The 12,034-nt window shown below is 54.2% G+C and overlaps 1 protein-coding gene across 12 annotated transcripts in view; it reads left to right on the top strand.

Annotated features, from left to right (window-relative positions):
- The window catches only part of TNNT1 (troponin T1, slow skeletal type), a 14,367-nt gene that overhangs the window by 1,476 nt on the left and 857 nt on the right, over positions 1 to 12,034 (top strand). The window contains exons 2-13 of one of the 12 annotated variants that reach the window (XM_055082345.1): positions 228 to 275; positions 385 to 398; positions 688 to 720; positions 959 to 991; positions 1,815 to 1,836; positions 4,255 to 4,318; positions 5,022 to 5,138; positions 5,353 to 5,430; positions 7,654 to 7,767; positions 8,818 to 8,927; positions 11,276 to 11,366; positions 11,497 to 11,537. In XM_055082345.1, the coding sequence (XP_054938320.1) occupies positions 228 to 275; positions 385 to 398; positions 688 to 720; positions 959 to 991; positions 1,815 to 1,836; positions 4,255 to 4,318; positions 5,022 to 5,138; positions 5,353 to 5,430; positions 7,654 to 7,767; positions 8,818 to 8,927; positions 11,276 to 11,366; positions 11,497 to 11,537 (765 nt within the window). Of the gene's footprint in view, positions 1 to 227; positions 277 to 376; positions 399 to 687; positions 742 to 958; positions 992 to 1,814; positions 1,837 to 4,254; positions 4,319 to 5,021; positions 5,139 to 5,352; positions 5,431 to 7,653; positions 7,768 to 8,817; positions 8,928 to 11,275; positions 11,367 to 11,496; positions 11,538 to 12,034 lie in introns of those variants that run through there. The other 11 variants (XM_055082343.1, XM_055082344.1, XM_055082342.1 and 8 more) reach the window with 11 other exon arrangements.

The following is a 12,034-nucleotide window of genomic DNA, read 5'->3' as shown; positions in this document are numbered from 1 at the left end:
CCTCAGACCCAGGGGTCCGGGCCCCCCGCCCCTCCTCCCTCAGACCCAGGAGTCTGGGCCCCCAGCCCCCTCCTCCATCAGACCCAGGAGTCCAGACCACCAGCCCCTCCCCCCCAGACCCAGGAGTCCAGACCACCAGCCCCTCCCCCCCAGACCCAGGGGTCCGGGCCCCCAGCCCTTCCTCCTCTGGGCCCCACCCCACTCCGCCTGTTCTCTGCTGTTCGTAGGTCACCCCAGGACACCAGGATGTCGGACGCCGAAGAGCAGGAATATGAGTGAGTGATGCCGGCAGGAGGGCTGGGGCCCTAGAGCGGTGGAGACACCTCCCACCTCCAAGGCGCCTAACTCTCCCCCTCCCTCTTTCCTTCCCACCCGGGTCCTCAGGGAGCAGCCTGAAGGTGAGTGGAGAGTGGGCTGGCCTTGGGGGGGAGGCGAGGTGGGGACACCTTGGCGCATCTTAGCCCGCCCTGCCCTACGCCCACCCTCCTGGTCCGCACCGCCGGGGGAAAAGCTCAGTGGGCCCACTTGCAGCTGAGGCCCAGAGGGGTCCCCCCGTCTAGATGAGACTCGAGCCCGAACGCGGGTCTCTGCGCGCTCACCCACTCTTGCCCCATCTGAAGCCCCTTCCGTCCCCGCCCCCACCCCCGGGCTCCTCACGCCTCCTCTTCTCTCCCCCACCCCTTCCAGAAGAGGAGGCTGCTGAGGAGGAGGAGGAGGAAGGTGAGGCCCTGGACTCCACAGGTCTGGAGCTGGACGCAGCACCGGGGGGCGGGGTGGGGTGCGGACGCTAGTCCACGGGGTGCAGGCTGGGCGGGGGACGGGGATCTCGATGGCCTCGGCCTCAGCTCCTTTAACAGCCTCTCCCCTCTCTCCCCTCTCTCCCCTTCCCGCGTCCGGGCATGGCTGCTCCCCTCCCCCGCCTCCCCCAATCCTCGCTTCTCCTCCCGCCCCCTCCCAGCCCCCGAGGAGCCGGAGCCGGTGGCTGAGCGAGGTAACCGCGGCTGCTTCGCTTCCTGAGGCCGATTTCGGGGGTCCTCGGGGCCCTGACCTCCAAGATGACTCCCTCCCCGCTCCCGTAACCCGTCCCCGTAACCCGTCCCAGGCCCGGTCCTTTAAGCCCCGGAGAGCTCTCGCGCCCTCTGGTGGCCAAGAAGGGAAATAGCCTCGCAACGGCTTTAACCCGTTCCCTTCCTTCTTAAAGGGACCGACACCCAAGCCTTCTTCCCCAGTCTGGAGGAACACTTATAGAAGGGTTGGATGTTTGCGGAGAGGCACCCCTCCCCCCTCTCATCTTCGCCTGTCTGTTACTTGTCTCCTTCATATACATTCAAAGGTTGGGGCGTGGGTTGTAGAAGGGACAGCGGTGGGAGTGTGTATTCCTCTGTCCCCAAGGGGGAGGGGGCTGGGGACACAACTCCTGGGTCACCGAGTGAAGAGGGGGCTTGGGGCCTCCCTGCACTGCTAGATCGTGATGGAGGGCAGGAGCTCTGGGTATGTAGAACGAGGCTCTGGGGGTTTGCTTTTTTTTCTCCTTATGGTCTGGGGGTTTGGACACCTGGGTGTCCCAGAGAAGTGGGAGGGGGATCCCCACACCAGTTCTGAATGTATATCTGATGCGTGTGACCCTCTCCCTCCTTTATGGCCACCCCGATTTCCCTTATCCTCTTCCCCCCCACCCGTACCCTTCCCCCAGAGCTGCAGGAGAAGGGAACTGGGCTTGTGGGGACCAAGGCTTGGAGGGGGGTCCCTCCTTTGGATATGTCATGCCCACCCCACGAACTCTTGCTAATTATCTTTTTGTATCCCTCCACCAGAAGAGGAGCGCCCCAAACCAAGGTGAGATCCTGGGGGGTGGGGGTCCCAATCATGTCCTCTTAAATATGTCCCCCACCTCCAGAGATAGGGTGCAAGAAAGGCAGAGAAGGAGAGTGGGGAAATGGAAACATAGAAAAGGACAGTGATTCCTTCTTTCCACAGACATTTCTGGTGAACTTCCCACTGTGTTTGGCAAGAGTCACACTCTTGCTGTCCTGTTGGTGAAACAGGCCCAGATACAGCAATGGTAGTGCAGAAAAGGGCCCTATCTGTGCCCTAGGCAGTCAAGGAAGGCTTCCCAGGGGAGGTGATGCCGAGTCCTGAGGGCGGAGTTTGCTAGCTGAAGGAAGTGGAAGGGAGATTGTAGATGAAGAAGCGGAGTGGTGTGTGCAAGGCCCAGTAGCTGGATCTAGGCCAGTGTTTCAGGGAACAGATGCGGACACAGGTCATTCTGATGAGAAAGATCCAAACTAGGCAGACCAGTGAAGTCTGTGAGAGCTCACCGCTGGCGGGTGTGACGCTGGGGACAAAGCTTGGAGATGCAAGGAGGCAGCGATCGAACATGAGATGCAGAAATTCTCTGGGACACGGGGGAGCCATGGAAGGGTTCTGAGCAGAGGGGGCCGAGGATCAGATCTGGCTGAGAGCACAGGGGCACATGAAAGCACAGGTGTGCTTCAGTGTCAGGGAAAGCTTGTTGGAGGAGGGAAGGTCTCAGGGGTGGAGTATATCAGGGCAAGGGCATTGTAGGCAAGCAAACAGAGTGTGCAAAGGCCCCGGGGCACAAAGGCACATGACATGGCCAGGGGACTGTAGGATGTGGAGAGTTTTCAAGGGGAAAAGGCCTAAGCTGGAGCAGAGGGCACAGGGTGGAAAGGGGCCACAGACTGAGAGACCCACAGGTTGATGAGCTCAGTTGGGCCAGGGTCCGTTTACTGGAGTCTGGGGTTTGGGAGAGAGTCTGGGCTGGAGACAGAGTTGGTGAATCCTCGGTAATTGATGATAATCGAAGTCACAGGAGTGAATGACATTAATCACAAGAGTGTCCTGCGAATGAATCAAAGGGCAAAACTCTCTTAGTTTGGATAATAGAAATTGTTGCTTTTTATTAAGCCAGGAAAGATGAAACATAATTTGTTTAAAATTCTCTTTGATCATTGAATGATCAAAAAAGGAAATAAAAAGTCAAATATCTGAGGGTTTTTTTCATTCCTTAAGTTAAACTTTAAAACTGTATTTAAGAAATCAAATCTTACAAAATCCCGGAAGGTTTTGGTCATGATGATGATAATTTCAAGGAAATTAATAAAATACCTATTGATTTTAAAGTGTATTTTATTCAATAGTTTTGGTATCTTGCCATGGAGGATACTAGCCCAGCCTAGCAGAAAACTGCAATATGTATAGTGTATTTTGACATTTTAAAGGTTGTATTTCATAACCATTTTGAAATGCTGGGCAAACATAAAAAAAAAATCCCACACAAAGTTTTTTGCATTTAATTCGGTTAATCAGGCATTTTGAAAGCTAATTGATTAAAACACTGTAATATGATTGAAATTTTGTAACATTTCAATGTTATTTTTACTCTCCTGTGAAAAGTTTTTTATACGATATACACACCCTAGTTTATGTTTGTGTCTTAGTGTGGACTTACAAATTTACTACAAATTTACTTCCTGAGCCAGGAACACAATCAGGTTTCAGGCCAGTTTGATACTGGCTATTCTTAATTTTCATATGAGTGTAGGACTTCAAACCAAATGTTATGTCAGTGGGACTGTGCTGTCTGTGGAAGTTAACAAATTACATGATCATTTTCTTCGGACTTGAAGGAGAGTGATAAATAAGATCTCGGGTCATAGGATACTGATGTACAATTTAAGGATTACAGTTTCTTATAAATCAATTGTGAACAGTGAATTATTAAATTAAATGTTGACTTCCTAGTACAAAACTGCAAGAATAAAAATAAATTCTCCAGCTTAAGAAAGGAAGAAACCAAAGAAAGAGAAAATTCCAAGAAGTGGGAGGGCCCAGAGCAGGAAATCAAGGAGAGGACAGGGCCAGTCTCCCAGAGCAGCACCCCCCAATACAAATACAATGCAAGCCACGTATGCAATAACTGAAACAACAATTTTTTTTCTGCTAGCAGCCTTTTAAGAAGTAAACCCAAACAGGTAAAATTAATCCCAATAGCGTATTTTACTCAACCTGTTATAGCCAAAATCTCGTAATTTCAACATTAATCCATATAAAACGTTATTAGTAAAATATTTTACATTCTTTTGTTCAACCAAGTCTGTGAATCCAGTGCATCTCACTGACAGCCCCTCTGATCTGGACCAGCCACATTCCAGACGCTCAGCACACGTGTGGCTGGTGCAGCCCAGCAGGGAGGTCAGACTACTCAGTGTTTCTTCTCTTCTGTCCACTCAGCCGGCCCGTGGTACCTCCGCTGATCCCCCCAAAGATCCCAGAGGGGGAACGTGTGGACTTCGATGTAAGTAACAGACATCCCATCCCAGGAGGGGCTGCTAGCCTATAGGGTGCAAATTGGGAAGAGGCGCCCCTCCCTAGCCACTGTTTTTTGTTTTTGTCTTTTCCCTTTTGTTTGTTTGTTTCCTACCTCCTTCTTTTGGAATTGTGTCTTGACAGCCCCTTAGTTTAGTGTCAGAATACGGTGCTTTGCTGCCATCTGCTGGAAACACAGTGCATGGCAGACGTCTGTTCCAGCTGTCATCCCCAATTCTTTTTTTTTTTTTTTTTTTTTTTTACTTTTTGCTTGCGTTGGGTCTTCGTTGCTCCGCGCGGGCTTTCTCTAGTTGCAGAGCGAGCGGGGGCTACTCTTCGTTGCGGTGCGCGGGCTTCTCATCGCGGTGGCTTCTCTTGTCGCGGAGCACGGGCTCTAGGCGCACGGGCTTCAGTAGTTGTGGCTCGCGGGCTCTAGAGCGCAGGCTCAGTAGTTGTGGCGCGCGGGCTTAGTTGCTCCGCGGCATGTGGGATCTTCCCGGACCAGCGCTCGAACCCGTGTCCCCTGCATCGGCAGGCGGATTCTTAACCACTGGGCCACCAGGGAAGCCCAGCCGCACCAATTCTTGCTGCAAAGGGCTCCCCCTCCTGATGCTTCTCAGAAGTGCTGAGAGGTTGGCGCCCCCTTGGGCACCAGCTGGGGAATGACCGTGCTCCCACCCTCTGTCCCCTAGGACATCCACCGGAAGCGCATGGAAAAAGATCTGCTGGAGCTGCAGACGCTCATTGACGTGCATTTTGAACAGCGGAAGAAAGAGGAAGAGGAGCTCGTGGCGCTAAAAGAGCGCATTGTGAGTCAAGGGAGGGGGGGGTTCCCCAAATTCTTCTCCCTCCTTCCATCCTTTGGGCCTTGGGAGACACGTTCCCGTCCACTACAGACCCAAGGCTGAAACTTTGTGGAAAGTACCCAAGTCGGTGCCCATCGCCACTCTTGACCTACCCTGGGAAGTGATAAAGGGGGTGCGTGGTGGTCCCTGCACCCCCTAATTCTTCTCTCTCCCCCAGGAGCGGCGCCGGGCGGAGAGAGCTGAGCAACAGCGCTCCAGAACCGAGAAGGAGCGCGAGCGTCAGGCTAAGCTGGTGGTGGGTGTTTCCCCTCCTCCCGGAGCCCACGTGTTACTTTTTCAGCTGCACGCTGCACTTTTCCACTCATGATATTCTCTGTGATCCCAGAAAAGTCCTCATGCTGTATTATTCAAGGGTCTTTCTGTTGGAAGGGACAGAAACTCCAACCCAAACTGAACTTAGCAGAAAGAGAACTTTATTGTCTCATATAACCAAAAGGTCTAGGGTATGGCTTGCTTCAGGCATGGCTGGATCAAGGGACTCAAATAATATCACAAAGACCCAGCTTTCATCTTCCCATCTTGGCCAATATTTCTGTGGACAGTGTGTCCAGGAGGGTGAGCAACTCATCCTGGTTTGCCTGGCACTTTCCTGGTCTGAGCCCTGAAGATCCTGCGTCCCATCATTCCCAGGCAAACCAGATGGTTCCCAGGCAGGGGTGGCAAACGGCCACCAGCAGCCCTGGCTTCAACTCCTCTTTTCTCTGTCTCCTGCACAAATCCTGGGATGTTTTCAGATTGTTCACCTGTCCACTGTGGAGTGAATCACTGGCTAGTTGGGAGAGAGTGGCTAGAATGCTCCCATTGGTTTAACCCTTGAAAACATGACCTGACTTAGCATCAGGAGTGGCTCGCTCAAACCACTTTTTTTTTTTTTTTTTTTTTTGCCACGCTGCGCGGCACGTGGGATCTTAGTTCCCCGACCAGGGATCGAACCCATGCCCCCTCACAGAGTCTTAACCACTGGACCACCAGCGAAGTCCCTCAAACCACTTTACTTATTTATTTATTTATTTTTGGCTGCGTTGGGTCTTCGTTGCTGCGCGCAGGCTTTCTCTAGTTGCGGCGAGCGGGGGGCTACTCTTCGTTGCGGTGCGCGGGCTCCTCATTGCGGTGGCTTCTCTTGTTTCAGAGCACGGGCTCTAGACATGTGGGCTTCACTAGTTGTGGCATGCAGCCTCAGTAGGTGTGGCTCGTGGGCTCTAGAGCACAGGCTCAGTAGTTGTGGCGCACGGGCTTAGTTGCTCCATGACATGTGGGATCTTCCCGGACCAGGGCTCGAACCCGTGTCCCCTGCATTGGCACGCGGATTCTTAACCACTGTGCCACCAGGGAAGCCCCCTGAAACCACTTTTAAAGAACAGGAAACGAACGGGTGGTGTGGTACGCAAAGGACTGGTCTCCCAAAGATGTCCACATCCTAATTCCCAGAGACCATGAATCTGGGAAGCTACCTGGCAAAAGGGACTGTGTAGGTATGATTAAGTTAAGGATCTTGAGATCGGGAGATTCTCCTGGATTTTCTGGGTGAGCCCAATGTTATCACAAGGGTCCTTAAACAAGGGAGGACCTTTGAAGATGGAGGAAGTGGCCCCGAGCCAAGGGATGCAGGCGGCCCCTAGAAGCCGGAAGAGCAAAGGGAGTGAATCTCCCCTAATGCCTCCAGAAGGGCCCAGCCCTGTCCGTACCTTGACTAAGCTCATTAGACCCATTTTAGACTTCTGACCTGCAGAACTATAAGCTGATAAACTTTCATTGTTTTCAGCCACTCTATTTGCAAATTACAGCAGCGAGAGGAAACTAATTCAGGTGGGGAATCCTGGGCAAGTGAAACACCATCACGCCCATCTCACCTGCCTCTCCAGTGGGGAGGGGGCTTTGGTCTGGACAAGCCACTAATTCTGGAACATACAATGCAGACTTTCTGGATGTGGTAATGCCTTAGTGAAGGCATTCTAGAACCTCTTCCTCAGGCTCAAGGCCAAGAGCCTCTCTACTGCCCCAAGCCCCCCGACTCCCGTCACAAGTTACCCTCCGTGACCCTCTGAGGACAGTCATTCTCGTCTCATGAGACTAAGGAAGAGTAAGTCCCAGAGAGGGTACGTGCCTGCACTGAGGTCACACAGCAAAGATCACCGTTGGCCATTTCAGGCTGGAGCATGCAGAAAAAAGCAAGCACATCCCTCCACTAGTTTAATATTTTCCTTGGGGGTGGTATATAAAGTCTCAAAGAGGAGGAAGGACTTGCAGGTGGTCGCGCAGCCAGGCCTGGAGAGGTGAGGGGGGGACCGTCAGCACCCTTGCCTGTTCTGATATTGACCTTGTTTTATGCTTGGGTCTGACTGATCCCTGCTTCCCTCAGTGCAGAAGAGGCCCCTCCCACGTGCCCGTTTCAGACCCCTCCCCTCTCAGTCCAGGGTGCCGGAGGGAGGCCCGGGCATCAACCCCTTTCTTCCCACAGGAGGAGAAGATGCGGAAGGAAGAGGAAGAGGCCAAGAAGCGGGCTGAGGATGACGCCAAAAAGAAGAAGGTTCTGTCCAACATGGGGGCCCATTTTGGGGGTTACCTGGTAAAGGTGAGTTCAGCCTGCTAGGGCCTGAACAGGAAACGGGTGGTGTGGTACGCAAAGGACTGGTCTCCCAGAGATGTGGGAGGAGGGGCTGGGGGCCCGGGCCCCTGGGTCTAAGGGGGGAGGGGCTGGGGGCCCGGACCCCTGGGTCTGAGGGGGGAGGGGCTGGGAGCCCGGACCCCTGGGTCTGAGGGAGGAGAGGCTGGGGGCCCGGACCCCTGGGTCTGAGCGGGGAGGGGGCTGGGGGCCTGGACTCCTGGGTCTGAGGGGGGAGGGGCCGGGGGCCCGGACCCCTGGGTCTGAGGGAGGAGAGGCTGGGGGCCCGGGCCCCTGGGTCTGAGCGGGGAGGGGGCTGGGGGCCTGGACTGCTGGGACTGGGGGGGGGGGGCCCAGCCCCCTGGGTCTGAGGGGGGAGGGACTTGGGGCCCGGACCCCTGCGTCTGAGGGGGGAAGGACTGGGGGCGCGGACCCCTGGGTCTCTGGGGTGAGGGGCTCGGGGTCTGTGCTGAGGGAGACGTGGCTGGGGGCCTGGACCCCTGTCTCTGAGGTGGGAGTGTTGGGGGGCCCGGACCCCTGGGTCTGAGGGTGGAGTGTTGGGGGACCCGGACCCCTGGGTCTGAGGGGGGAGGGGCTGGGGACCTGGAACCTGGTCTGAGGGAGGAGGTGCTGGGGATCCGGGTTAAGGGTGGAGGGGCTGGGGGCCCAGACCCCCGGATCTGAGTGTGGAGGAGCTGAGGGTCCGGACCCCTGGGTCTCAGAGGGGAGGGTCTGGCGGGTCTGGGCTGACGGAGGAGGGGCTGGGGCCCCATTCCCCGGGTCTGAGGGGGGAGGGTCTGGGCGGTCTGGGCTGAGGTGCTGGGGGCCCGGATCCTTGGTTCTGAGGCGGGAGGGTCTGGTGGGTCTGGGCTGAGGAGGGAGGGTCTGGGGGCCCAGACCCCTGGGTCTGAGTGAGGAGGGCTCGGGGCCTCGACCCCTGGGTCCTGAGGCGCGGAGCCATCTGGAGGACCCATCCCCCGGACCCATCCCCCAGCTCACGATGTCCTTTCCAACCCTCAGGCAGAACAGAAACGGGGTAAGCGCCAGACAGGGCGTGAGATGAAACTGCGCATCTTGTCGGAGCGTAAAAAGCCTCTGAACATCGACCACATGGGAGAAGAACAGCTCCGGTAGGTGGGAGGTAGGTGGGAGGGAACTGGGTATGAGACAGGCAGATAAGGGGACGCCTGACCCAGATCCGAGTGGGCGGAAGCCCTGGTGCTGAGTGCCTTTGGGCAAGTGTCTCTCCCTCTCTGCGCCCCTGTAGACTCCCCTGTGGAATGTTTCACTGATATAGACCCCACGTTTTGTGGATGCCGAGACCTGTAGAGCCTGGGTGATAATAGGGAAGCCAGACAACAGAGCTGACCAAATCTAGGAGATTATGGTGTTTTGACGTCCCCTGGGAACTCTGAATGGGCCCCATCTTTTCCCTGAATTAAAGCCAGATGTACTGGCAACAGTTTTCCAGCCAAACCTCTTCTGGATGGGGCTCTGTCTTGCCCTTCACAGCTCGCTGTCTGCACAGCCTGCATCTCGTGGTAAGGCACCTGAGGGAAGGCCGGGGGGGGGTCTTTCCTTCAGGGCCCTCGTCTGCGTCTTGACATCTTCTGGCCCAGGCGCAGACTGTAAGGTCAGAGACATCCAGCACCTCACAGGCAGCACAGTGATGGGCTCTGGAGCTCAACATCTGAAACCACTCGCCAGGGGCTCAGCGCCGGCTTCCCCACTTACAGCTGTGTGATCTTAGGCAGTTGTTTACCTTCTGTGAGCCTTGCTTACCTCGCTGGTAAAAGGAGGCTCCGACAAGAAACTCTACATCGCAGAGCAGTGAAAGGTCAGCGAGCTGGTCAGCATCAGTATCCTAACGGCAGCAGCAGCCCCCTGTGGGGGGCTTACAACCCTGTGAGGTGGACACTATAATACTGTTATCACCCTCACGATAAGCAAGCAGCTGGAGCATTAAAAAAAAAAAAAAAAAAAAAAAAAGAGCAACCCTAGGCACAGAGAGGTTAAGTAAGCCTTCCAGGGTTGCACACCTTGCAAGCGGACGAGTGCGGATTTGCACGCAGGCAGTCTGGGGCGGCAGTCCGTGCTCTTCATCACTCTTTTACAAAGTGGTGTGGTGGTAAATGTTTAACAAGTGGACCTCCGGGGCCTACACGTCCACGTCTTAGCATTTGCTCGTTTCCACGGCGCAAATACTCCCACCATGCTGATGTCAGACCACCAGCGTGAGAACCGTGCGCTCGGAGCCGGGAAGGGATGCGCAGGTTTGGCCCCAGCCCATCACTGGTGATGTGCCGTCCTTCCCCAGCCACGTCATCACGGGGCCTAGCACGAAATAGCATGTCGCTAAAGTTCCTTTTTCCCCCTCTTTCCTTCCCTCACCACACATCCACTCATAATTTGGGTCTACTCATATTTTTTTGAGGATCTCGAGCTATTTAAGTTTTATTTATTAGAGGTCGTATGATGGTCTATAAAATTTTAAAGTAAAATACACCGTGGAAGAGACAGCATTTGAAGACCATTAGCTGGCAAAAGAAAACAAAGACTGCTAGTAAGAATAAAAAGAACAGTAACAACTAGCTTTGTCGAGTATTTAGCATGTGCCAGGTACTTTATACCTATTCTCTCATTCTATAACAGTTCAAGGCAGTAGATTTTTAACAGTTCAGAATAAGTTTGGCCTCTAATAACCGAGATCTGACTATAGCAGCCTAAAATATAGAGGTTTGTTTTCTCACATAGGAGAAATCGGTAGTCCGTAGCTGGTATGGCAACTCTACAAAATCATTAGAGACTCGGGTTCCTATTTTTCTGCTCCACTACTTTTAGCTCAATATCTCTGTCCTCAAAATCACCTCATGGTCCAAGGTGGCCGCTGGAGTTCCAGCCATCATATCCAAGCAGCAGAAATTGTAAAGCAAAACCCACAAAGTCTTACCTGGAAGCTCCACCCAATGACCTACTTTCATCCCATTGGCTACCCTTCCTGTAAGGGAGACTGGGGAGAGAAACTTTTTAACTGAGCCTACTGCAAAAAATTCGATTTCTAAGGAAGAAAGGGAGAAGGTGGGCAACCAGCCATTTCTTTCACCGTTTGATCTCTACATTTTTCTGCAGAGGGAAAAAGGATCCTAGGGGGAGTCGCTTGGCCATAGTCACAAACCAGAGAATTCCAAAGCTGGTATTTGAACCGAGGCTTTCTGACTCCAGGGCCTAGGCCCTTAACCATGCTCATTCTCCCTTAGAGAAACGTGAGCTCTCTGTTTTGGATATGGAGAAGTGGGCAGAGATTTTAAAACCCCTTGCTGCAATTCACTTCGAATATCGTGGTCTCAAGTATTAACAAAATGGCACCAATAATGTCGAACTCAGAGACTCGCTGTGTGGCTTTGAACAGTTCCCTCAGCCTCTTTGGGCTCATGGCCTGGCCTGGCTCCCTTCCATGACAGCCCTTCTGTCCTGCCAGGGAGAAGGCCCAGGAACTGTCAGACTGGATCCACCAGTTGGAGTCCGAGAAGTTTGACCTGATGGCGAAGCTGAAGCAGCAGAAATATGAGGTGAGACCCATCTCTGCTGGAGGCCAGGCTGGGCTGGGGCTGGCTGGGTGGGGGGCTGGGCTGGGGCTGGGTAGGGGCTGAGCGGGCCTGTCCCTCCGGCTGTGCCAGAATCTCCCTCCTGTCTCTGCAGATCAATGTTCTGTACAATCGCATCAGCCACGCCCAGAAGTTGTAAGTGTGAACCCGGCCCTGAGCCCCACACCCCTCCCCCTGACTCCTGGAGACTCTCTTTCCTTTCCTCGGGCTGTCCCGTACTCTGAGTTTCAGTTCTCTACCCCTTCTTGGAGGCTCTGTCTTTGTCCCTCTTTCTCTGGGACGGTCTCATAATCTGTCCTTTCCTCTCCACCCTCCAGCTCTCTTCTGGGGTCTCAGTCCCTGTTTCTATGTCCCTCTAAATCACTGGTTCTCGGGGCGGGGGTGATCTTGCCCCCGACCCGGGGGACATCGGGGGATGTCTCGAACCTGTTTGGGGAGGGGGATGCTACTGGCACCTGGTGGGTGGAGCCCAGGGCTGCTGTTCCACGTCCTACAACGCACGGACAGCCCTCACCGCAGAATGATCCGGCCCCCGAATGTCGCTTGTGCTGAGGTTGAGAAGCCCGGCTTTTCCTCTGTTTCTTTTTTTTTTTTTTTTTTTTTTTTTTTTTTTTTGCGGTACGCGGGCCTCT

The sequence above is a fragment of the Physeter macrocephalus genome, unplaced genomic scaffold, assembly GCF_002837175.3.
Source record: "Physeter macrocephalus isolate SW-GA unplaced genomic scaffold, ASM283717v5 random_101, whole genome shotgun sequence".
In the NCBI taxonomy this organism is placed as follows: domain Eukaryota; kingdom Metazoa; phylum Chordata; class Mammalia; order Artiodactyla; family Physeteridae; genus Physeter; species Physeter macrocephalus.
Note: the sequence above shows the minus strand (reverse complement) of the source record. Positions and strands in the feature narration are given on the sequence as shown.